Source organism: Hetaerina americana, unplaced genomic scaffold (assembly GCF_022747635.1).
Source record: "Hetaerina americana unplaced genomic scaffold, ioHetAmer1.1.p SCAF_10, whole genome shotgun sequence".
Taxonomy (NCBI): domain Eukaryota; kingdom Metazoa; phylum Arthropoda; class Insecta; order Odonata; family Calopterygidae; genus Hetaerina; species Hetaerina americana.
In genome coordinates this window covers 3,933,544-3,960,047 of record NW_027286070.1, presented here as the reverse complement: position 1 = coordinate 3,960,047, position 26,504 = coordinate 3,933,544, and the positions used below count along the sequence as shown (strand labels likewise).

Here is a 26,504-nt window from a genome sequence, read left to right as displayed (position 1 = left end):
TCAATACAGACACCAAGTTTTACTTACTTCTACAGAATTGAAGAACATAAGATTAAAATTACAGTACCACACTACTGAAATAATCAAATTTCATAGTATGTCAAGATTTCTGAATCATGTGATTTGATACTGAAACATGCAATTTCAGACATACCACCTGAATTTACAGATCACCTGATGGGAATAGGTCAATAATAACAAAGAGATCATGTTTTGCATAGCAATTTATTTGTGAAAAATAATGTCATTCGTAAAAAAATTCCATTGAAGCTACAGTCAGGATAATTCAACATCATTAAATATAACATTCATTGAAGCTGAAAAGTATTTCATACTTCATGGTAAAAAAAAAGATAACTGACAATCTCTGCAACTTCCCATCTTTCCAGTTCACTAGGAACATCAAAGTGAGTCTTGCAAATAAAAAATGTAACCAAAAAAGCAGTATTTACAAATCCTTGGGTCAATATACATTCGGTATAAGAAATATATTTGAGAGAATACAAATTTCTTGGGTGGCACACCCAAATCTGAAAAATAAGCATCAAATGCTAGCACCGACACTTAAAAATGACCCAACAGCTCCATTACAAAATATATATATATAGATATATAAAGTTTTATATGTCCTGAGATACATAATTATTACAAAACTATTGCATTAAATACGCTAAGGCTATGTCACATAATAATTTGGTGCATAGAAAATTCAATTATCACTTTTATCAACAGCGACATGCGCATTATATATAAGGATCACAATAACATTTACATTTTTAAGAATATATAATATATATTATGATTCTTCAAAATAAACATTTGCGACTAGATGTATGTACTTCAAACTTTTACATATGAAAAGTAGAAAGCGAATCTCTGTGTATACAAGTAAAAGACAGCAGATTATTATGGTCTCGTCGGTTCAACCGCTGTTAATTACCCAAAAATAATATTATTAATACTCCCAGCACGCTGGTATCACAAAACCCAATGAGGACAACACCGCCCCGTTTCAGGAAATAAGCGGAGGATGGGGAGGGAGCTTCGGCCTTCGCCGTGAGAGAGGGGTGGCGGTAAGCGAGGGTGAGGGCGCATGGGGAGTGGGGGACGCAATTGCGCAAACTCCGAAGCAAACAGCACTGCTCCCCACCCCGCCCGCGACGAATAGTCGAGCGAGCAAGAGAGAGAAACTCCCCTAGCCTCGACGCAGGGCGCCTCTTTAATCGGCCCCTCCCCCTCTTCAAACGCGCCTCATAGTGTCGGCGACGATGATTTCATTTCAACGACCACAATAAATTACAGCATTCTCTCCCTTTAGTGGAAAACTGGGACGGCGAACGCGCTCACACCGGCAAATATATGCAGCGGGTTCCTGCATCCTAAATAAATCCAAAATACTTTATCGCAAAGCCAATGTGAACATTGCCGTTAAACGTCAGTGTATTGCTAAAGAATGAGTTTGAACCTTTAGTAGAAGATGTCACGTCCCCTACTGCGAAAGAGTTGAGCATTCAATTATTCATTTTCGCATATATCAAGATGCAAACGAGGCCGATAACAGTTATCTTATCATCTTATTAACAATTACGCTACAGGTAAAGACCAATCTTACTTTTTTCATTATCAATTTTATGATAATCATGGGAAGTATCTGCGCTAAATGGCATTCACTCGTCCACATGAGAGGAGAAAATATAATCGAAACCTTCCGCCTTGCTAAATAACCCTATCCACAGAAAGTTGCTGTCTCGCGTGTGACAAAAAGTCATTTGGATGACGGAAACAGATGGATAGCACATCTGTGGCTTATTCCACCACCCCCTCTTCCACTATTCCCCTCAACGTCCCCCTCCCCCGACCTAACTCGGCAAACATCAACAAGCCTTCGACAAGATGGCGACCGCCCGCAACTCTTTTATCACCAAGACTTGCAGGTTAGAGAGAAGGGCCCCCGATGAAAGAAAACGGAGAATTGCACCAAGGTGATGGCGGACTTCTCTCCCGTATCTCCCTTTGAGTAGGGGAATCCTCAAAAAATTAATCCACACTTCCCCGGAAGGCGTGTCAGAATATTTAACAACGCGAGAAGCTCGCTATTGGCGAGCGGCATTGAAACAACATGGCACACACGGCACGGCATCCTCTCTTCAGAAGTGTGAGGAGACCATGATCTGACACCCGGAGTGCACGTGGTCCATCACTTGCTCCTTCAGGGCGCACACCTGCTCCTTCAGCCTGTTCACAACGCCGCTCAGCTCAGAATTCTCGCCCTTCAACAGCCTCACCTTATCCTCGAGCCTCGCGATCCTCTCCAGCTTCCGCCTACGGCATTTGGAAGCGGCTATCCTGTTTCTTTGCCGCTTCCTCTCCAGCTTGATTCTCTCCTGGCATTCCATGTCGATGGGTGACACGGAGGTGGACAACTGGGCGGGTGAGGACGACGCCGACGACACCCCCCCGCCGCCCACCGACGCCGGGACCGTCTGTGGCTCGTCCTTGACCACGACGACAGCGGAGGGGGCGTAGACGGCCGCGTGCCCTCCACCCGTCAGCCCGTGGTGGTGGTGATGGAACCCGCCAGCAGAGGTGCCATGCGGCTCCAGGTTGGTGTACGTGACGGAGGAGGCGGGGGAGGAGGAGGGCGAGGTGCCGTCGTTGGACGAATCCTCACTGTCTGAGTCCACGGCGTCCATCCTCTGCTGCGCGCCGCTCATCTGACTGGAGTCACTGTGGTGGAGCTCATTGAGGGCATCCACGAAGCCGCGGGCGTACCTAAGGAGACAAACATTTCCACGAATATTAATCAGTTGCCTCGAGAAACTTCTTAAATTTTAAATTCAAAGAAGTGGCACTCAAAACTGTCAGAAAACATAGTATTCCTATTGAATGTCACGTACCCCACCAAGGACACACGTTCATCGGACGACATTCAATTTAAACAGCATTTTGAATATCTAAGTGAATACATAGATCCAAGTAGTATTGTTTCCTCTTCTAGTAACTTCCCAAAAAGAAATTGAGAGCCAAAGAAAACGCATAAACTCGCAGCATCCTAACTTTTCCCTGCACGTTATGGTATCAACGGACATGAATGTGTGTAGACCTTTACATTACGCACACACTGAAAACTGATATAAACGAAAAATCAAACCTTCGGTAAAACAATCCTTCAAACTTTACACTAAGCATGGCTGTTATTTATCTTATTTCGCCTTGAAAATCGAATTACTTTGACGTATGATATATTAATTGTCTTAAGATATGAAAAATTACTAAAAGCAACCCTTGGTAGGGTACTTGAAGATTCTCACGGGATTTAATGCTAAAAATAGCCACTTGATTTTGTTGCATTAAAAATTTCAAGCTTACCTCTCTTGTTCTTCGGTAACCGTGCGCGGAAATAAGATCTGCGTTGTGGGCGTCGGGGTGGTGGTAACAAGGCCGTTCTGCTGGGCGATTATAAGCTTCTCCAACTCCGGGGACCCTAGTTTGAGCATGTTGAGGTCCGGAGAGGACAGGATGGGAACTTGGGCGAAACTCCCGCGCCCCGCCCGTTGCTGACCCTTGAGATCCAGGGTCATACTCTTCTTCAATTGCGTCACGTGCTCTCCCATGACGACGCCGTCCTCGCTCTTAAGGCCGAAGTTGGTGAAATACTGATCGTCGTAAAACGTTGGTTCCATGCTATGCAGCACCATCCAATGGCTCAGAGGAGTTTGGCCCCTCTTGGTAGCTACGTCCGAATCCAAGCAACGTTTAAAAAGTTAGGAATCCGCAACAAAGTAGTCGCGTTGTTCAAATATCTGCTCGGGAAACTGCTTTCGACCGTCCACGCTGATGTGATTCACCACTATGTATTACTACGGCCGACGCACAACCGGCACCACGAAACCGATCGATCGACGATAACACGTCCACACACTACACTCGCCGTCGAAACACAACGCCACTCTCCCTCGACAACCTTACTCCAACGACTTGCCTGAACGAATGTCTCTCTCGCCAACGAGCCCCCTCTCTTTTATCTCGTGACTCAGTGAGGCTATTTTTAGCCATGTCGTCACATTTCTCCTTTCCCATTGGCTAGAAATGACGTTCTTTCTCAGAGTGGCCGATTCCACGAATTCGATTGGCGGAATGAGGGGAGGAGGATGTCGTCATGCTTTGTTGGGTAGGTCGATTCTAAGGAAGAGGAGAAGTTTTTACTCCATGCTAAATCAAATGAAAATAACGTTATAGAACTACAAACCCGGCAGTAGAAAATATTTATCAAACGCTCAGTTGAGATGGTATGGAACAATCGTTCCCACAAAAGTAGCTGTAAATGAAAATTGTAAACAGCGTTTCACAAAACAAGTAGAAGATGAGGAAAAACATTGAATTTGCGCTCACTTAGTAGCTTCGAATAATGATGGTTAATTAATTGTGTAGTATAATTTAATAATAATTCTATTAGCTCACCAAAATGCCTATTTTAAATTTCTAAGGCAGTGATTTGCAACGCCAATTATCATAAAAGTATATGGTCATAATGTTAATGGATAATTTGATCATTTTGAGGAGTTAACTTTTTAATTCATTTTTATCAAGGGAATCGAATGGTTTGGTAGCCATCCAATCAACTCTAGTAATAGTTGAATTTTCTATAAGCTTTCAAAACTTCCATCAACAAAGATGACTCACTAAAATTTTATTTACTTCTCGAGCATCCGTTTACGAAAACTTGCGTGTTCCCATTTCCACCTTCAGCTGTTACCACCGAAAGTTTATAACACAGACTTGAGACACATAGAGTGTGTTCCAAAACAGTACCGCCATAAGGCGAGAAGATACAGAACTACCTTCATTCAAAATATTCAGAAACTAATGACGATCGACGCGCGAAACGTGCTCATTCCAAACCATTGACACTTATCATAAAAACTGTTCAATAAAAGGAAATAATAAATTATATTAGGCCAGTTTCTTCACAAATTTTATACATCAATGACTGCTACCATATCGATCACATAATTTTTCACATTACCTACACTGAAATGTAAATAATTTCCATTACCTGTTACAACTAGGTAACGCTAAACAAGCACGATAATTAGAAACGCAAGTCCGTGCATTTTTCGTTTAATCAAATTACAAACTCCTACTGATAACGTGAATTGCAAATTATCGAACATTTTAGTTTTGTGCCGAAATATTCGTAGTTAGTATTCCCTTGCTACATGGATACATAATTAACTGCAATGGTATACTACCACAATCGATGAATTATTAGATTTAAAATCAGCACATAATTAAAAATTGATCGATCGTTAATAAATAAAATGTCTTAAATAAATACATTATCAGCTCTACTTAATATGTTTACAGTTTTATTAATTTCTGAAGTGTTAGTAGAACATTGTACCACTTCCTTGGTTAGTAAATAACATTAAATTGCATTTGTTGGAAGCATTGTTGTATTTTTATATGTAGATTAAATTAAACCTAGAGAAATCAAGAGTTAAAATTCGCTAATAAATCAAATAAGAAATACGAAAGAATTATTTCAACTAAAAATGCAATCCACTAAGATACAGTCTCAATCAACTAGTTGGAATCAACGATGATGAATCTTCAAAAACAGTCGATCGAAATTCACAACCACTATGCCATAATACAAGTATAATTATATCTTTTCGTGATTTAGTTAAACTTGAATGTACTTTTAAATAAGTTAAGCGTTGTGCTTTTGACAAGTAATTGTACCTTTGCAACAGCAATTCCAGAAACGATAAAATCTTCAGTTACTTGTTTAAGAAGGTTTTCCCAAACTTCTTGCGTTCTCATCTTGTAGATGCAGCCCACTTATTTTTAATGAAGCTATTATGCCCTGCAAAGAAGCTAAAATTAAATCGTTCCATTCTTGCAATCTAGGAGGTAAAGGGTTACAATGACATTGAAATCTTAAGATAGATTTGATATTTCGCCTAATTTTATGGGCTAAAACCGTGAAGTACTACAGTAGTTAATCGATTCATGAGATTTCCAAATACTTACAGTGAAATGGTCATATTCATCCGAAATAAAGACACCTTCAGTTATCGCATTAGATTCCAAGTAAATTCCATTTTGAAAATATTTCGTCGCGCGCACTGGTTAGGTCTTTCTCATAATACATAATAGATGGCGAAGGTAATTTCCAAAATGGCGGTTTTATGCCATATTTCCTCTTAATGCTATTATTTTCTTTGTTTAATATTCTCAAGGATGATTCATTGTCAAGTGTGGGTTTAGAAAAATATTATTACAGGTTTAATGTACAAATTTCCCCTCTAAGATGTCTACATGACCAATGCCCACCATTTCTAGTAATGCCGATATTTGTTGAAAATTCGAAGTTGTGGTTGTGCGCGTTTTAATTTCCCAAGGGATTTGTCAAACTGAATTGAGGTTTTGGTAACTGAATATTTTGTTTGCCAATCAAACGTTACATTAGTGTTTCCTGCAGAGTCTTCATCGCACAATTTGACGGTAATGTTTATGACGGCTGTACGAGTTAATGATTGTGGTAGTATATGGCTTTCTCATTTTCCCAATCCCAATGGCATGAAAGATTTAGACATTCTTTAGTAAATGTCATCCGTTCTTCTGTTTGAAAAATTTTTTTCCCCAACTAATTCATGGTAAGGCCGCCTATACTTAGAAATGGTAGTAGTAGATTTAGGGGAAGCGACCGACAGCTAAGGTCATTTGCGGCAACAGGGATGGACGGGAAAATAAGACTGGTGGAGAGAAACCCGGCGACGGTATTCGCCTACTCTTAACGAAAGGTGCCAAGGAGTCCGCAGCTTAACATCCCATCCGACGGACGGCATACAGTTCAACGTGCTCTCCACAAAGCACCTCAAGTACGGATAGGGATACCACTGAAAAATATTTTTCGTCTCCAGGATTTGAACCCGGCCACCCTCGGTGGGAAGCCTATAAGTTAGCCGCCACACCATCTCAATCCTCTTATAAATGTAATGGTAGTTTTTATGCGGGGGTACCGACAGCTAAGGCCATTTGCGCCATTAGGGATGGTTGGGAAAGGAAGGGTGGAGAGAAACCCGGCGTGGGCATTAGCGTACTCTTGTGGAAGGGCGCCAAGGAGTCCGCAGTTTAATGTCCCTGCCGAGTGACGTCACACTCACTCAAAGTGCTCTCCTCAAAGGACCTCAAGTTGGGATCAGGATTCTGCTGAAAAATATTTTTTGTCTCCAGGATTTGAACCCAGCCACTATGGGTGGGAAGCGTGTATGTTATCCACCGCACCATCCCAATCCCCCCCCTTACAAATGGTTTTAGTTAATATCCCCATAATTACACTTTCATTTGTGCACACTCCCGACATTTATACTTTTTCATCTGTGTAACATAAGAGCATTCGTCTGGGCATTGAGGTGCTTAAATACTTGGAATTAAAAGAAAACATCAAATTAACTCTATGTGAAGCGCCATAGACCATAAAATCCAGGGATGGTTTATTATTATTAAATGCATTATGTTGATATCAAAACAGTGGCTCTAAGTTCCCCTGCGATAACACGTAGGCGATGAAAAAAGCAGCCTAAACAGGTTTCTTCATTGTCTACGAGAAATATGATTCAAATATATTTTTAAATATTTATTTTACACTTATGCTAACAATCTGTATATCATCATAAGGTTTGTCTGTTTTTGGGTTACACTTAACATTGCTAATATTTTGCACGACTTCCATTCCCCTAACCACTCGTCCGAACACAGTGTGCTTGTTGTCCAACCATGGCTGAAAAAGAAGAAGGTTACATGTAAAGTTAGGCAATAGTGTAATAACAGGAATTTTTATCATAACGTGCATTTTTATATGGCCTGTGGTTCTAATATCTTGTATTTACATTTTCTTATGTCAGACCAAGAAGCCTTCCTCTATTCATAAGCAGATGATAAGAATAACAAAATTGTCATCCAATTTTCTCACTTATATAGATGGGTACTCACTATATCAACGAGAAGTCCAGCCTTTCATGAGCTGTAACTAAAATCATATGAATTCCTCCCATTCAAACCCTGACTTTCTTTCTCCAAGACCAGCCCAACTGCTTTTCTGTATTCACTACCATGCAACAGGGCAATGAAACACTTATCTGTAGATGCTACTTTATTTGTGGAAACTATTTCTCTTTATCATGTTATAAATATAGTACTTTCAACACTCAAAAGAGAATAAATTTATTAGCATAAATTTAATTCAACTTTTACCAGTGCAAGATTAATATGTACTTGCAGAACTGTTGCTTGTCAATCCAATGCCTTACCCCTCTACCAATGGCCTTTTACAAGATAAGTAAAGTTAGGTGTTTGAATGAGAGGCATTCTAGTAGTTTGTAAGAAATATCATTTCAGAAAGATGCTATGCAATAACGGTGTGACACTTTGCAATTAGAATTAAACTTAACAAAGTGCTTTTTGATAAATTTCTGGAAAAAGAGCAATTCCCTACCGAAAGCCTACTGCATTGGGAACACCAAAATGGAACATATAGACTCAATTAAACACAATTTGCTTTTAAACAAAAGTTTCATTTGTCCAAATTTAACTGCCGCAACCTGTAAATACCACACTAATCGCAAGAGAAATGCTCGTTCTCATAATATGAAATTAAAAAAGAAATTATCATGTAAATACAAGAGGCAACCACCCCTGGCATGAAGAACAGCTCTAGAGAAACTTACTGTAGGTATAACTGTAATGAAGAACTGGCTCCCATTGGTGTTCGCTCCGGCATTGGCCATGCTCACAGTGTACGGCCTGTCATGCCGCAGTGATGGGTGGAACTCATCCTCATACTCTCCTCCCCATATGCTCTCCCCTCCTGTCCCCGTTCCTGGGAAACAATCACACCACCTATTACATCTCAAATAGTACAGCTTCAAATGCGCACAAAATACATAATAGATATTTGCATTGAGATCATTAGTTCAATAGGCAAATATTGGATCATTAAATCATCAATCAGAAGCATGTTTTATCGTCACTGTACCCCTCGAGAATACTGCAGTTTTAAATGCATTCTACACTTGCACATCAATATTTTCCTCATGTAAAAATTAAGAAATGAATCTGACTAAAAAAACATTTATAGGTTTTAAGCAGCAAAGTAATTGTGATAACAGAAAAAACTCATATTTGAAAACAGCAACACTGCAAATTCCATGCATCTGTGAAAATCAATAAAAATTTACATAAGAATATTATGTAATTTAATTTTAAAGTTTTGTATGCTCATGCTAATGCATGATGCTATCTGAATTCATTGCAAAAATAGAGAAAAAACATCAGTCAAAAAATCAAGTCCAAAAAAATATTCCTATTAACTATCATAAAAAATTAAGGAGCATGAATAATCATCCAACTAAACAATTCAGGGCTTCAACGCTCAGAAGTTTGTCCTGAAATTGATAGTCACAGCGGAATGAACCACTTTGAGGTGCACAGATGCTGCTTTCCGTGCACCAACACATTTCCCCGCACCTGTTGGATCTCCAGTCTGAATCATGAAGCCCTTGATGACTCGGTGGAATATGTGCCCATTGTAGTAACCATTCCTGGAGTGAGTGCAGAAGTTCTCAACGGATCTTGGGCACTCTTTTGGGAAGAGCTTCACATGGATGTCTCCCATGGCTGTGTGAAGGATCGCTGAATCATACAATCGCTGAGCCCCTGGTCAAAGCAAATGAGAAGACGTGAAAGTGAAGGGGAATGCATATCAAACATGGACAAAACCAACCAATGCTTCGGCATTGGTTGGTTTTGCCGAAGCATTGGTTGGTTTTGTCCATGTCCATGTGCAATGCATGCCATTTTATGAGTCTGAAATTCTCATGAAAATATCTATATGGAATTATATACAATGATGGAACAGGTACTTCAAAGGACCTTAATCACTGATCCAGTGCACACACTGTGCCTATAAGCCACTATCTTTTAAGTCTTAGAGCCGTCATTCACATTCATTTCAGTGTTTTTAGATATTAAGGTCAGACTAAAGTTTGTATGTAAAGCTACTAGTTTTACAAAAGATATCTACAACCACACATCTAAAGATCTTATCACCCTGACCATCCAAGGTAAAAACAACAGTAGTAGTCAGTAGTGAATGTCAACAAGTGGAGTTTGAGCTTCCACATTTACAGGGTCCGTACAATAAGTATCATGACTGGCTTGCTTTAGCCTCAACGGAGCAGTGAATGGGGGTCCAACCAGTCGGCTCGGTAGAGGGATCTACCCTTGAATGTGATTTCATGGCAAAAGTCTTGTAGCCTTCCGAAACAAACCCAGACTATTCAGTAGGAAATCACCTGCTGCTATAAGAACTCCCTGATCATGAGTTGTCTCCACTCCAATGGGGCGAGGGCATCATCTCCTGGCTCTGGCAGCCTCTTTAAGTGGTCTCTCCTATGCCAAAATTTCCCATACGATATTCCAGTTCCGGGAATTTCAGAGGATATTCAGATTTTAAGGGAAATTTACGTAAAGAAGACTCTTCAGGGCAGTTTCCCCTTTTAGGGCAAATACATCACACTGGGAAGATTTGATACTATGCAGGAAAATGACATTGTCTTCATCAACTCATCACAATATTTTAGTTAATTTTATATTCATTGAAGCAAGTCACATGAAATAGTTTTAACTATGCTCCATTTTTATTTGAACTTACTTATTTATGATATACTTTTTTGACGATTGTGTAGGGGGAAGCACCAAAATTTTTCAGATGCCGACAGCTGGAGGATGATCCAAAATATTAGGGAAAGACTGCCTTATAAGTTCTTTGAGCAGGGAGACAACACATCTAGGGAGAAGTTATTTCACCTTCTGGAGACCACTGATATTCACTAATTCCACATACAAAACCAAGAGCACAGAGGCATAAACGGCAGAAAAACACACTAGTTCCCCATCCAAACCAAAAAAAACACTGACCAGATGCTTCCGTCGCTGCAATGATGTCCTCCTTGGATGGCTTCTCATTGAACACGTCACGCTCAGCATCCACACTCTTCGCATCATCAGGCTCACGCCTATAACATTTAGAATAGAGAGGAAGACATTTTAATTGCGCACACGTGAATATAGGGGAGGCATGGTCATGATAGACACTGTAACACCTGCCAATGGCATGTGCCATGGAAGCGCAGACACAAGTGGGGCTTGACCCAGCATCCCCCATCATTATTCTTCTAGTGCCCCCTATGCCAAGGCCCGGCATCATCTTGAAACCACAGCTAATGATGGAGCAATTGAGTGTGCTGTTTGCTCTCAAGTTCATAATGAAAAAAATCCAACAGTCATTTTGGAAGACAACTCCAATACCATTACACATTTTGGTTGGCTAGGTGATTATCAATGGGGGTAGGATGATAGAAGTCTCACTGGTCCTTTGGCAGTATGGGATGACGCCAGGCTGAGTTAAAGTGATCACCTAGCTGACTGAAACAACAGCATCAGAACAATCTTCCAAAATACCAAATACATATTGGTTATTAGATGTTTCCATTATCAAACCACGATTGACACCAGGAGAAATGGGTAACTGTCCTAGACTAAAAGGACCAGAGGTGCCTAAGTGTCTTATTGCACCGTGAGTATTCATGTTTGCCATCTTGGTGTAAGGGGAACCCACGTATGGTGAAATACAAACAAAAAGGATTAACCCTAAGGTCATACTCTTTGTGGGCACATTTGGGAAGAAGGAAGTATTTAACAAAGTATAACAATACAAATTAACTTACATATGAAATGAAATAGAAAGGAAAATAATACTGAAAAATATATTAACCTACTGTGGCATTTAAAAGTTATTTTAAGACGATATACTCAATTAAACATCAATTTTGGTAAGTAATAAAACATATTATCTCTTAGGTGATTAAAAATATATTAATGGCTTCAACAACAGTTGAAATAAATACCATTGAAAATTATATTTTTTTGGAAGTAGCTATGCTCCAACATTGTCAGGGTTTAATGAAAAACAACATCTGACTCGGGCATAAAAAAGATATGGGTAAACGGGAAACATTCTGAAAGATTAAGGCAGATTAAACAAAAATACACGACAGTAGCAAATATTTTTATGAACAGCATCATAGCTTGGTAGTTTCCAAGGAGCAAAAACAGGTTTGGATTTTTATTTAGAGCTACTGAAAGGTAACATCAATAACCATTATTTTCAAAATGGGAAGGTATTTTATCAAATGGAGAAAGTATTAACGGTAATAAAATAGCAGAATAATAGACATTGAATAATTGTAGATATTAACCTCTTGTGTTATTCATCTTTAATCTTCTTTTAATCTACAGCTAAATGAAAGCATTTTTTCAAATCTAACAAGGAGAATGAAAATTAAGTATGCATTGATAAACCATGAGAATAAAATAATTATTCATACAAGGTAGATATACTTACTTAATTCACATTCAAATATCTCCTTCAGATGAATTCAGAAACATTTACTGTTTTTACACTTAAGTAGGAATTAGAGAAGATTTTGAAAAATATGATCTAATACAAAAGAATATCCTTTCAACAGTTACCTCGTGAACATGTAGAATCTATTTTTCTTGAAAGCTGTGCAGAATAGTGTAGGATCAGGCCTGACTGAATCAATTGTTGGGTTCTCTGAGGCTTCCATTTCAACTGTCACCGCAGCCTTTGATTTCCGTCCTCGTCCCTGGGAGGAAGCAGGAACCAAAATAATGAATTAAAAATTGCATTAGGGCCAAGTGATCATACAGGCTGAGGATAAGGCAAGGATGCCAACAGAGGAAGAGCTATGGGAATAATGGTTTTAGCATGCACTTGCTTAATGCTGACTGACGAAAGGCTTAATTCCATGCCGGTGTCTGCTGTGCACCATGGTGGAAAACAAATATGATTTTCATTGATCAACTACATAAAATACATGTGAAATGGAACTTTTTCCTCGTGAACTTATCACTTTTTCCATTCATCACATTTTTCATTTAAAATGATAATAATAATATTTTATTGTCCACTGACCATACATATCATATAAGTATAGGAGTCATCAAATACAAAGAAAAGTACAAAATACAATTACATTTTGACACCATGAACATGCTTAAAATAGAGCATATGCATTAAAATGTGTAATAAACACAGAATGCATTGTAACTGCTTGTCATTTAAAAATTCATGCAATGAATAACAACACTTTATTAGAAGGAGTTTCCTGAGTTTCAATTTGATATTGCACCAATTATCACTTGTTTTGATAGCTTTTGGCAATTGTTAATGAATTCTTACACTCATTGCCATTGGACTTCTAAATGAAATTGCCGATTCATGGTAACTTTTGTCAATGTTGTGATAATTTCTGGTTGAATAAGAGTGAATATCACTAGTTATGCAAAAGAGATGGATATTATTTTTTATGAAGACAGACATGGCAAATATATACACAGATGGAATAATAAGAACATTTAATTTATTTGAATAAGGGCCTACACGGTGTCCTATAAACAGCACTAAGAACACATTGAATAACTATTTTTTTTAATTAAGAAATTTTATGCAACATGCACACAGATGATCCCCAGAACACTATTCCATATGATGCCCTGGATAAAAAATTTCAATAATACAAGTTTTAATTCTATTAGAGACACTGTGTTATGTAGGAACTGAATAGTGTACATCAGAGTGTGCAATTTAGAACACAGATTGTTAACATGAATATTACACCCACCAGTTTGTTGAACATATAGACCTAGGAACTTAGTGTTGAATGCACAAATATCTTTCATTTTTAAGATTTCAATTAATATCCCCTTGCAATATTGCCCGATTATAAATGCAAGGATCTGTGTCTTTTTTCAATTTAATTTAAAATGTCACGACACCAGTTCCAAACACTGTCTATAACCTGAGTTTTAACCAGAAGCCTTTGAATACTTTCGTCAGAAATTATAAAGAATGAATCATCAGCAAATACAACATAATTAATGATTTGATCATTTTTATTTATTAACGGTAGGTCATTAATAAATAACAAAAAACCCATATTTCACATGAGTATCTAATAGAATTCATGAGGAAAGGTATACTGAAACATGCCAGGGAGACTTTCACACAATCAGCATAATTTTCTCATATATTTTCCACATATTACACAAAAGTTATAATTTTACTTAGATTTCTCACCAATCTCACAAACAAATTTCCCTTAAGTAATTATTAAATTGAAAATACTGACTTTCAATGCCCTTAATTTATGATTTTTACCTGAAACAGTGCAAGTCGCAGGAGCCTAAGGTTTTCCACCTTCCCGAGAATGCGTGCACACCGATTGGTGGTCAAGTTGACCACCTTCACCCCGAGCATCGTGGCGTATAACAAGAAGTGCCCACTCTCGTCAAAGATGATGTTCCCCAAGTCACATGCATCCCACTTTTCAAGGTCTCGCTCCACAGCCATTCTGAAACAACCAAATAGATAATACTGTCCAAGAGCCTACAAATAAAATAAAAGGTCGCATTTCCAAAAATGAATAAGATAATAATAATTTTTATTTGCCCACAGACCATAGTAATGGGTAAAAATACATTAAACAGAGTGGGGTAGAATGGACTACCTAGTTTGAAAAAATCAATGGCAAGCGTGTAGGTGAATTAGCGGAGTGTGAATAGTGGCATTAGCTGGGGGAAATGACGACATTTTCAGAAGTCACCATGCAGTGGTCTGGTGAGCATCCATGCTTTGTCATAAAAAACGTTCTTAAAAAGAATGACAGTGTGGTGATGACGTTGAGGGCTTTTCGTAGGCAGTAAGGTTCGACAAATCATGACAGGGTTCCTTAGGCTAAAACCATTAGGAAATTGATTACCAGTGTACGGGCGACACAATATGCACTTCCTAGAAAACAACCTGGATGACCTCTAACTGTAGCAGACACCTTAAAACATCGTGGCAGTGAGAGCATCCATTTCACAGTCTCCATCGCGCTCTGTGTGGAAACATGCTGTTGCTCTTGGAATATCACCCAGAATGGTAAGGTGAATTTTACACTATGACCTTCCCTTACACCCTTACAAGATGATGGTTGTTCAAGAATTGAGTTCAGAAGACTGGGTGAAACGTACATGTGCTTGCAATGCAATCTTAACCTCTGTGCAACCCGACACTCTTATGTGGTCCAGCGATGAAGCCTATTTTCACCTCTCCGGCTAAGCAAAATTTTTGTTACTGGGCAACTGGCAACCTTCACAAACTTCACCCAAGACCTCTTCGTAGCCCCAAAGTGACAATTTGGTGCACTGTGTCCTCCATAGGCATTATTGGGCCTTACTTTTTTGAATCTCGGGTTCAACTGTTACTGTGGGGATATCTGAAACCTGAGGTTTATACAAAGTTTGACCAAGGACTTAAGAAGCTCTTAAGGAGACAATTACAGATGTCATCGCTGGAATAATGCAAGATATGCATAGAAGAGTTTTTGAAAACTTTTTTGAATGACTCAACATGCACATCGCTCACCAAGGTCGTTACCGGGATGAAATAATTTTCAAAACCTAATAAAAATAAAATAGCATTGGATGCAGTTTTCAGAAATAAAAACCTTTTTTTTCAATTATATTGGTTGGTTTTTTTACAATCCACCCATAAAATCATGGAGCCCATTCTGCACCACCCTGTATTTGTATAGACAGGCATATCAATTATAAACAACATGCATACATTGAAAACAGATATTAGGGACTATTTTCAATATTCGTGGAAAAAACACCGTGGACCAAGACCAAACAATTAAAAATAAAATGGGACCTTTTTTTAAGTCACAACAGGAAAAGATATGATCACCAGGAATGTTATCAGCACCAACACTTTGTCTATGACTAAGTTTGATAGTATGTTTTCAGATCAGATTCTGTGCAGAGAACAATGAATAAAGAATTAGGGAGGCCATTATCAGATGGATCATGGTTTGACACAGGTGATGAGTTGGGGGTGCAGTGAAATTTAAATCAAAGTGACCAGCTGGGAATGAATAACTGATTAGGGAGTAGCTTATTGGATCGGATTGGATTTAAGAAAGAGTGGAATGGTTGATTTTTCCTTTAGCACTACTTTTAATAATTTTGATGGCTCCCTTTGGTTTTGATGGCTTCTATCACTCCTTGGCCTGGGATCTGAAATAGAGATATAATCCCACAAGGCCATTGTTCCTTTGACACCTGCTGAATAATTTCTGACCGTGGAACTCCAGCAATCAAGTAATGGCAATAACAAACCAAAATCAAGTGAGCTGAGGTTATCTTTTTGTGGTAAAAGCAATACTTGCTTATCTTTACATTTTATTGGCATTAATATTGATCATCTCTAGCCAAGCAGACATTTATATGAAATTAAGCCTTATGTACAAGTTGTAATCTCTCTCCCACACAACATTAAGATAATATTACTAAAATCCATTTCATTATTTACATTGAATCTTCATGTAAGAATAAAAATATCTGAATCTATCTCTTTTACCTGAGACTACTGTCATTATTTTTACATTCAACCACATTAATGGATAACAAATTTTATCAATAAAACGTCTTTGTAGGAATAAGAAGTTAAGGTAGATTTTTTGCTTGACCAAATCTCTATTGGAAGTGAAATTGGGGGGGAAAAACACTAAATAAAAGTGGTTGAGTCTTGCCAACACCAACTTATTCCATTATAAGAAGAGAGCTGAATACATTTATTTCCCAAGTGTGGTTCCTTTTCCTTAAAAATGGTGGTCCTTCCCATCTGCTTTGTTTCCGCACATATTAATGCAGAAAGAGATGAAGTGTTTATTTTCCAAAAATTGAAAAAATGGAAAAAGATCATTTTTTCTAAAAGACAGGCAGAATTTCTCACATACCTTCGCCCAAATTCCATGTTAGGGAGTTGCTGGTGTGCCTGTTGAAGTTCGGAAAACCTTTGAAGAGTCTCATCCAAAACCCTGGTCAGCTTTCCAGTCTGAAATTTAAATACTCGCACCTGTGAGGAAAACAGATCAATATGAATTTCCTTGGTCTCAATCAAATGTTCTCTAATGCACATATTGAGTATCAGGTAATGTATTAAGCAAGTCTCAGTTCTCATAACTAAAGACTTATTATAATAAAGCTGACAAATAAGCATTTGAACAAAATAAAAAAGTTAAACAATTTTGCAGATGATAAAATAAAATTGGCATATTATAACAAAATATATTCAACAAATACGCATTTGAATGCAAAGAGGGTGTGGACCAAAATGAAAAAGGGTTTTCTATATAAAATCAACTGTCTCACATGATGTATTGTGGAACATGGATTACATTTCAAATAAAAATAACTGCTTGGAGTTGGAATTTAATGCAAGAGGATTGAAAAACACAAGACACCGATAAAAAACTATCATATACGAGGGTCATCCGGAAAGTAGTACCCGTTCGTGCCGCATGAAGTGCTGACGACGCGAGTAGCCGCTGGACGAGGTCAGATAGCTTCAGTGGCTTGTCTGCCTTCTCTGAGCCAAGTTGCGTGACGCTAGCATTGCCTGTGTTGTTTCTGTGATTGTTTACAATGTTTAAAAAATTGAGAACGCCGCCAGTTGTGAAGTGAGGGCAGTGATTAAATTCCTCAATGCAAGAAACGTTCGCCCATGTGATATTCATCGCCAATTAAAGGAGGTGTATGGAGACAATGTAATGGACGAGTCGTCTGTTCGGCGGTGGTGTCGCAACTTCAACATGGGGAGGGGGAACACACACGACGATGAGCGTTCGGGGAGACCGTCTGTCATTACAGACCAACTGGTGAGCTCAGTTGACGAATTCGTGAGGAACGATCGGCGCGTCACAATTGATGACATCTGTGAGCATTTTCCCAATGTTTCTCGAACAATTGTTCATGAAATTGTTAAACACCATCTGCATTATGCAAAAATTTGTGCAAGATGGGTCCCTCGCGTATCTCAATGAGCTGGCGGCGAAGGACTATGCAGCAGGAATACAGAAACTTGTCACACGTTATGACAAATGCCTTAATTTGCTTGGAGATTATGTTGAGAAGTAGTTTAAAGTATCCTCTTTCAAATAAAATTTTTTATGTTTGTTAATATTTACTTTTGTGTCTTTATTTCACGAACGGGTACTACTTTCCGGATGACCCTCGTACATAGAAAAGGTTTAATTTAAAAAAGCTTTCAGAACCAAATCTAATGGTATGGCCAAGTTACTTTAGAAAATTGATGGAGATGATATTTTCACCAGGTATGTTAGTCATGACAAAATGCAAACATGATCAACTGAGATATTGATGATATCCATCTCTTAACTTCCTGAGCCTTCCATTTTCAGGGTATACACGATCAAAAAATCTGTTACCAGGTTATAACATGCAACTTTCTCCACTTCTTTTGTTGTCCCACACCCTTTCATATTTATCCTTGACTTGCTCGGTCAGACTTTTCCTTATAAACAATACACTATTCTCTTACATATCTGCTATCGATGCAGCTTACAGCGTTTTTGCTGACATTGCATGCATCTTAAATGTCGTTTTACCTTCCTGTCAGTGGAAATGGTTGCAAAAAGCAGTCCATCTGGAGAAAATGCTAGGCCTGATGGGAGAGACTTGGAACGTAAAAATTCAAACAAGTCTGTGTCCAACTTAGAGTTGAATTTAACGACGGTGTTCACTTTAGGAAAGGAATATTCAGTCTTTGGACCAGTCCAGTACTCCAGGATCCCAGCTCTGTCCACAGAGATACAAGTCTCCATGGGGGCATTGTACTGAAAGGAGAAAAGGAAGTGATAGCAACAGTTACAATCTCCTTCACTGTAAAACATAAGCATCAACTTCAAGAAAATCAATTTTCCTCAGGGCTTACAGAGAAATCCATTTGAATCAAAGTCAAGATGTGCACTGAGTAGATCCTCCCATTATTTCTGGGTAAATACTATTGTACATGAAAGCATTTTTCAGTCGATGACACATCTTTCATTAGAAAATTGTGGAAGGCATACCCTAAAGTAAGGTCCCCAAACTGTACTGGTCAATCACCAAGAGAAACTTGATATTAATGATCTAAAACTAAATAGTAAATAGAGAATTTGACAAAATATTGCAAACCATCAATTTTAGTAATTATTTAAATATTTTGAACTCACAGATATCTCATGAATTTTTCTGGGTCTACCCTTGCTCAAACATTTGTCTTCTGAAACAGCATTTGAGAATTCTGCCATACTTTTATGGCTTAGTATAAAAACATTTAAGATCTAACTAAACATTATTTATATAAATTTGACTTTTCCATGAAATACAGACATATCACTTCAAACACTCAAGTGCCAAAACTTATTTCTTACCAGAACACCCAAGATCATCAATTTAAAGCGGTAGATTATACCTAGGTTGTATTGTTTATGATAATTGAGAGTAAAGTTGAGGGTATATCTTCCTTTATTGCAATGGCTTACCATAACTTTTATAATATTTTAAAACTAATTTTTGTCATTGAAACATAGGAACAATTTTGCAAAAATAAAATGGAGTAAACTTAAGTAATTGCATGGACTGTGTCATTGCAGAAACAATCCATGCAATCCTATTGCTTTTTAAATGTATTTATAGAGAAGTTTAACCAAACTCAGCGAATAAAATATGTTTAGTGCATAAGTTTTAAACAATATACAGTTTTTATCACATGCGCCATTTTCCATGTACAATCTTGCATGTAATGCATGCATAAAATTTTGTAATAAATAACTAAGTAAACCAGCAGCTGTCATTCGCCTCATCCAAAAAAGTATGCAGTTGAAAATAATCTTCCTAATAAACTACTATACTTTAATTTTTCAATTCAAATTGTGACTCCATGATGATCAGATATATATAGTAGTAATCCTTACTTGCGTTCAATTTTTTCCTGCGTAGAAGCACTATTGTCTAAAAACAGTAAGGCTTACTAGTTAACTCAGAAATAGCAAAAATGATCAAACTATTTTCACATGTAAGCAATTATTAGGCAGTTCTTGGTTCTGGGACTCAATCTAATGTTCAAATCAAGTCCAGCAATTACTATTTACAAATTAAACTTCGACAGAATACAATCAAGATCTCAAATTTCTGCCAGGGTAGATTCAGGCCATCATTAATAGAACTTGGACAGTACCCTCACATTAGTTAAAAAAATTCTACCATTAGGACTTGATACGCAAAGATTCAAGAGAGCTGGATGACCAAAGATTCAGGAGAAGTCAATGCTGCACCACAAAACTACTGCGATTCAATTTAATTAAGAGCACAGATGAATAAACTAGATAGTTCCTGACCTTCATTATGACCACAGGTTTTGTGTGAAGTTTTTCAAATACATGAAGAGGCACATTAGCTCCTTGTCCATCGTAAACATAGATTTTACTTGAATCAGCATCAGACCTGGAATAAATCAAGTATAATAGTAGAGTAGATAATTTCCTGAAGGCAAAAGAAAAGTTAAAAAAATAAGACAATACGATAAGACCAAGAGCCAAAAATCAATTTAATCATAAATGAATTAATGTCCTGCTTTCATTTGTCAGATATGTACTGCATAGTACTGCATATTGACTTTGATATTACATTACTTAAGAACCCTCCATTTCATTACACAAACATTATTTCATTTCCCAGTTGTTTCTCTCTTTATATTCAGGTGAATATAAAGGGAAAATGAGCATTTTTTCAAATAAAGTTTTTCAAGTACCAATAAGTTACATCTTTAGGTTAACTGGATGGTTCTTTCACTAACTGGATTTGAAAAATAATGTACAGGATTCTATGAATGTTTCACCACTGTGTTCCATACAAATCCAAAAGTTTTTCTCATCTCTTTATTATTGAAGCACATCCTTAATTCCAGATTTATTGCACAGCATAGGAAATAATGCAGAATATTTATTGGCAATTCTCAGACAAAAACTTCTATTTTTACTTCCTCTTTACTATTTCTTTGCCTAAATTTCTTATCGGGGTCATCTAACGTAAACACTACTAGACCTATGGCAGCCATGCCCTCTCTAACATGGAATCCTCCCCATCTACCACCTAGTTAGGTAATCTGGTGGTATGCAAAGCTGCCAATGTTTCAATGGCAGGGTCAACCACTGAAACATCAGCACATGACCACCTCACTTAGCCTGTGAAGACAACACACACAGTATATGCCATGAAAGCCTTTTATCACATGGAAAGAAAACAGGGTTTATCTTGCCTTTCATTTATTTTATTCTTAAGTAAGTATTTTCAGTAGATACCACTCATTACTACATCTTGCATGACATGAGTGAATTCCCACTACCACAGTAAATGGTTTTATTATACAGGACTATATATGATTTAACTAAAGGATTTCCTCATAAATTATTGTGCTAACATTCTATTTTGTTACATTGTTAAGTTAATGGTTATGCAGTACAAGTTTCATGATTTGACTCCAGTATTGCATCAGTAACAGCTATCGCAAGTTGAAACATGTTCAGTTCACAGATTGCAATTATGGAGGTATCATGCAACTTGCAATACTCTGAGCTGAAATTTTGCTTTCACCTGAACAAATCTCTAGCAAAGGTCTACGCACCTATTGCTACAGGAAGCTTATCGATAGTGTGTTCTTCCAAATAGCACAACTATAAGATGATTTAAAGAGTGGACCCAATCAAATTCAAAACCCATAACTCTTACCAAAGTACATATCAACACAGCTGCAGCCAAACTGGTTGGGAGAACATCATCCAATAATGATTAATGTTTCGAGTACTGTCAGAACTGTTTTAAGTTTCTGAGCAGTAGTAGTATTTTGGGGAGGCGACCGACAGCTGAAGTCAATTGCACCATAGGAAATGGACACGAAAGGATGGAGGGTGGAGAGAAACCTGGCATCAGCATTAGCCTGCTCTTTACGAAAGGTGCCAAGGGGTCCGCAGCTTAACGTCCCATCCGACAGACGGCGTACTCCCTCAAAGTGCCCTCCACAAAGCACCTCAAGTAGGGATTGAGATACCTCTGAAAAATATTCAACACCACCGGGATTTGAACCCAAGCCCTCTGGGTGGGAAGCCAGTACACGTTAGCCCCCGTACCATCTCGATCCCCTTTGGTTCCGAAACTGATATGCCCAAACAATGGAACACCCACGAGCAGGAGGGTTTGCAGCTAACGTTGATTTTACAGGAAGATCTTTTTAACTACAAGGAGTTTCTTTCTAAGGTTATCAATTCAGATGGAACTTGGCTACATTAGTTTGATGCTGAGAGCAAACAGCAAAGCTCTGCATGAAAATCTCCATCATTATCAATACCTAAAAGCACAGGAAACAGGTGCAGGGAAAAGGGTACGGTCATAATTTTTTATTATCAGGGAATGGTTTATCAGCATGTTGTACCAGTACACGAAACGGTGAATAAAGAGTAACAGAGAGATGTTCTGAAAATTCTCCAAGGCCACATTGCTAAGCAACGAGCTGGATTGTGTAACATGATAGTTCAAGGCTGCATATCGTAAATATTGTTGCACAATATCTTGTGAAAGTCAAATTGAAGTGTGTCCTCATCTTCACAATATTCCAGGCCTATCCGTAAATAACACTTCCTGGTCTCCCATTTTGAAAAAATACTTTGGCGGACATGTTTTTTCATTATCAAAAGAAGGTATTGGCAAACTGAAAATTTTAAATAACGGCTGCTACTGATGGAATACTGGAGTCACATAACATTACACAGTAGGCAAACAATGTAACAAGATTAAATTATTCAAACAAAAATGCATATTCATGCTTCATTGAATAAGTCACATATCTGAAACTTGATTTTCAGTATCTTGCAATGGCGTGCAAGGAATGTTAATTATTGAATTCTAAGATTCCTCCATTTTTGCATTCTCTGGCAGCAATACTTCACCTACAACGATACAAGCACCCTCAGACCAGGCTGAAGAACACATTCGATTCATTCATTCGAAAAGCAGAGATAATTTAATTCAGAGATGTCAAGGTGACCACTCAGCTGCTGGTCTCTGATTGGTTAATACCAATCTCACATTCAATAGCTGTTAGTATTGTGATTGTTTCGGAAATTTTAATATTACTTATTTACAGACCGTGAATTGGACAATCTGTTACTAATAATGGTTGGGGGCAATTTTAGTCCCTTTGTTTTTATAATGAGTTTCAAAGGAGTGATGTTTACTCCGGCCAAGATTTGTCAGTCTTCAAAAAGTCATGTCTTGCAGTTGTACCCTGTAATTACCAACAGCTGTTCATAATCGTATTTTTTGACTAATCAAGTTTCTCGAGTTTACATTGGCCTGTCTGCTTTGTTGAAGATTTCTCACAGTTGCAGGAGGCTGTGCACACCCCTTCAAAAACGGTAGAGCCTTTTATTCTTACTGGGCTGGATGTTTAGTTTTCACACCCAAAACTTATTTGGATATAATTCTTTATGATGACTTGCAATTCTCTCTCCTTAGGTTCCCCATGGAAGGGGATATTGGTTACTTTAATTGGTCCCATCTCTGAGTTTTTCTCTATATCATTTGTTTGTGGTAGAAAATGGACATATCAAAGCCATTTTCCTCCACGACTTATGAGTAAGTCAATGCAACAATTTCAGAGGGTAAAAATCATTTGCCTTGACCGGAATTCGTACTCCGGTCCCTCGATGTCCGACCGAGTACTTTAGCCTGTTAAGCTATCTAGGTGTCTTCTTACACTCCGAAATTTTGGGGGCTTTAAGGGAACAAGATGTTGTCACAGGCATTCATAGTCGTGCGCGATGCACCACAGTCCAAGAGGCTAAAGCCAAATTTAAACACTAAGGGTGTTTTGCCTTTGGCAAATTCCAAGACACTGCAAGAGATGCCGTGGCATATGATCATGTTTAATTCTTGACCTGGCAAGGATTCCTCATAGGGAATGGCCCAGCCTATGTTCAATGAGGCCGGTTGTGACTGATCCCTTCTATTGCGCATTGTAAGCATTGAGTATTAGAAGTCTGACAGGATAACTGCATCACATTAGAGGAAATGTTACCATAAGAAGGTGGTGATGTCTCCATAGATGAATACCAAAATCAGATTAGGTATTCTACATGGTGAATTCTATTCATATGTTATCTACAGTATTCCTTTTGGGGACATTCTTACTTATCACAGAATGTGTTTAATCTGCAAAAAAAAGGGGCTGTGGGGATTGTCTCTGAGAAACCATATGAATCTCCATTCCTGCCAATTTTCAAGGACCTTAAATTACTTCCTCCTCCAGCTTGTATACATATTCTAAGCCTAACTACCAATGTTAAAAGAAATGAGGACTACTTCACACTATACCGTGATGAGAGAGGTCATTACAGAAGAGGTATTAGCAATATACATTACAAAGATGTAAGAACCAAAGCTTTAAAAGATGGGCCCAAGGAAATGGACATAATATTATTTAATAATGAACTCAATAATTGAAATAAATTGAAAATTTTGGTAGTTTTAAAGTGAAAATTATGGATCACCGGAAACTAATTTTCTATCATGAGAAAGAATATTTCAAAAGTTAGTAGTGCGACCTGTTATAAATTTTTAAATATTGAGTAGCTTGATGCAATTTTTACCTGTTTCTGCATAGTTTGTGATTTCTCATATATTAACCATATAACATGCACAACTGACATATCGTTGTATTGTATCCTTATTGTCAGGCGATTATAAATAATTATAATAACCAATTTAGTCAAATGCGCCACTCAGCCGCATCAACATTCATAATTATTTAAGTCAATTCCATACAGCCAATACAATTTAAAACTAGTACTAAGTACCCAATCCAAAACTGGCGATATAACACTTGTTGGTGAATAAAAAATAAAGTGTATTCGAATGTGAACTGCGCAGGATTTTTTCTTAATTAATGGAACACCCGATTTGGATGACTATTCATCTACTATTCACTACATAGCATATATTTAAACTCACACTGCTACTGCAGAAATGGCATCGCCTGGGCAGTGGATCCACTCCGCACATCTTGGGATGTAATCGAGCTTCATCATGTTTATCATGTCTTAAAAGAATAACGATTTTGGATATTTAAATAACTCTATCCGAATTTCAGTACAAACAAAAATGTTCAAATATTAACAATACTAACCGAAGTTTATGACATCAAAAACTTTCAAAGACTTGTCATTTGATATCGTCACCAAGAGCGACCCGCCATAATTAGCAGATAAATCTTGGATTGATCCCAAATGACTCCTAAAGTGCTTCACAAATTCGATTGACTCCTCCATTTTCTTCCAAAACTTTACATGTCCATCACTGCTACCTGTAACAACGAAATCTGTCCTGCAAACCCAGCAAAGTATAAATTATAACTTTGTTCATGCTGACAATCAAGGATACAAGCATTTAAATAATTTTGACTTACTTTGTTACCGCTAAATGTGTTACTATATCGCGATGCATGTAACTTTTCTCGTATGTTTCAGCCAGCGGAAGGTTTTCAAGGTACAGCTTTTCGTATTTAAGAACTGAAAGGAAACGATTGAAATCTCAATGTTCTATGGAACTAAAAAAATGATAAACCATTGGTAAAAAGGCTCAGCCCATTTATCATACACGAGCCTTTTCTCAAATTATCAGTCAACTATCTACCTTTTCTTTTCTTGGGTTGAGCTGCCAGAGCTGGAGACGGTCCGACCCATTCGTCTGAAGAACTCCCACCGCTTTCTTCCAACGCACGTTTCCTCTCTTCAGACATTTTTCAAACCCTTTCAATTTTATATTATATAACACGATATTAGCCTTAAAGGATGACGGTAGAATCAGGATAGTCTATCAAGCAACATTCCAAAATAATATTCAAAACCACTTCGGATCTCATACACTTCCACTCAAAATCACAACATTTTCACTTGAAAGTCCCACGATAGATCGAATAAATCGAATTCATACGCTGTTAGCGATATATTTACTACACAAACCAGACGGACAAACTACCGAATCTTCAATTTAAATTATTTTATGAAAATGGGGTGGATTATTTTTGTAAACTTAAGAAGAACTTGGATCAATTACTTCGCTCCCTAGTGTAATTTGGAAATTTTAAACTAAAGGCACTTGAAAATGAAACAGCTTTTGGTAGCATGAATAAGTTTACATATGCTTGATGCATGTGTACTTTCACCATCGAAAAAATATTTTACATGCATTATTGGCATACTCACAAAAATAATCACGGAATAAACATATTTATATTCGTCAAATTAGTATTTCATCAGCTGTTTTCCCATTTCTGCTGAGGGCTAGATGCATACTTAGGTATGAAATGCGTAATGTTGGTACCACGTACCAACTTATTTTGTGCATACAATTATTACTGCGATTCACCAGCGGATTGAATTGAAATAACTCCCTTGGAAAGTTAGTGA

At 37.8% G+C, this 26,504-nt stretch overlaps 2 protein-coding genes across 2 annotated transcripts; both read right to left on the bottom strand.

Moving 5' to 3' along the window:
• Positions 1 to 206: 206 nt before the first annotated feature.
• Jra (Jun-related antigen) lies at positions 207 to 3,976 on the bottom strand. The gene is made up of 2 exons (XM_071598198.1): positions 3,370 to 3,976; positions 207 to 2,772 (listed from the first exon to the last, which is right to left on the bottom strand). Exons 1-2 carry the CDS (start codon positions 3,696 to 3,698, stop codon positions 2,148 to 2,150), a joined length of 954 nt encoding a protein of 317 aa, XP_071454299.1. The 5' UTR covers positions 3,699 to 3,976; the 3' UTR covers positions 207 to 2,147.
• A 3,669-nt stretch (positions 3,977 to 7,645) lies between these two features.
• Positions 7,646 to 25,988, bottom strand: LOC139699571 (peptidylprolyl isomerase domain and WD repeat-containing protein 1). The gene is made up of 13 exons (XM_071598193.1): positions 25,729 to 25,988; positions 25,502 to 25,604; positions 25,223 to 25,419; positions 25,048 to 25,135; positions 20,382 to 20,487; positions 18,609 to 18,836; positions 16,938 to 17,056; positions 14,312 to 14,504; positions 12,601 to 12,737; positions 10,987 to 11,084; positions 9,535 to 9,723; positions 8,736 to 8,887; positions 7,646 to 7,789 (listed from the first exon to the last, which is right to left on the bottom strand). The coding sequence occupies exons 1-13, from the start codon at positions 25,832 to 25,834 to the stop codon at positions 7,646 to 7,648; spliced, it is 1,860 nt and encodes a 619-aa protein (XP_071454294.1). The 5' UTR covers positions 25,835 to 25,988.
• Between the last annotated feature and the right edge of the window lie 516 nt (positions 25,989 to 26,504).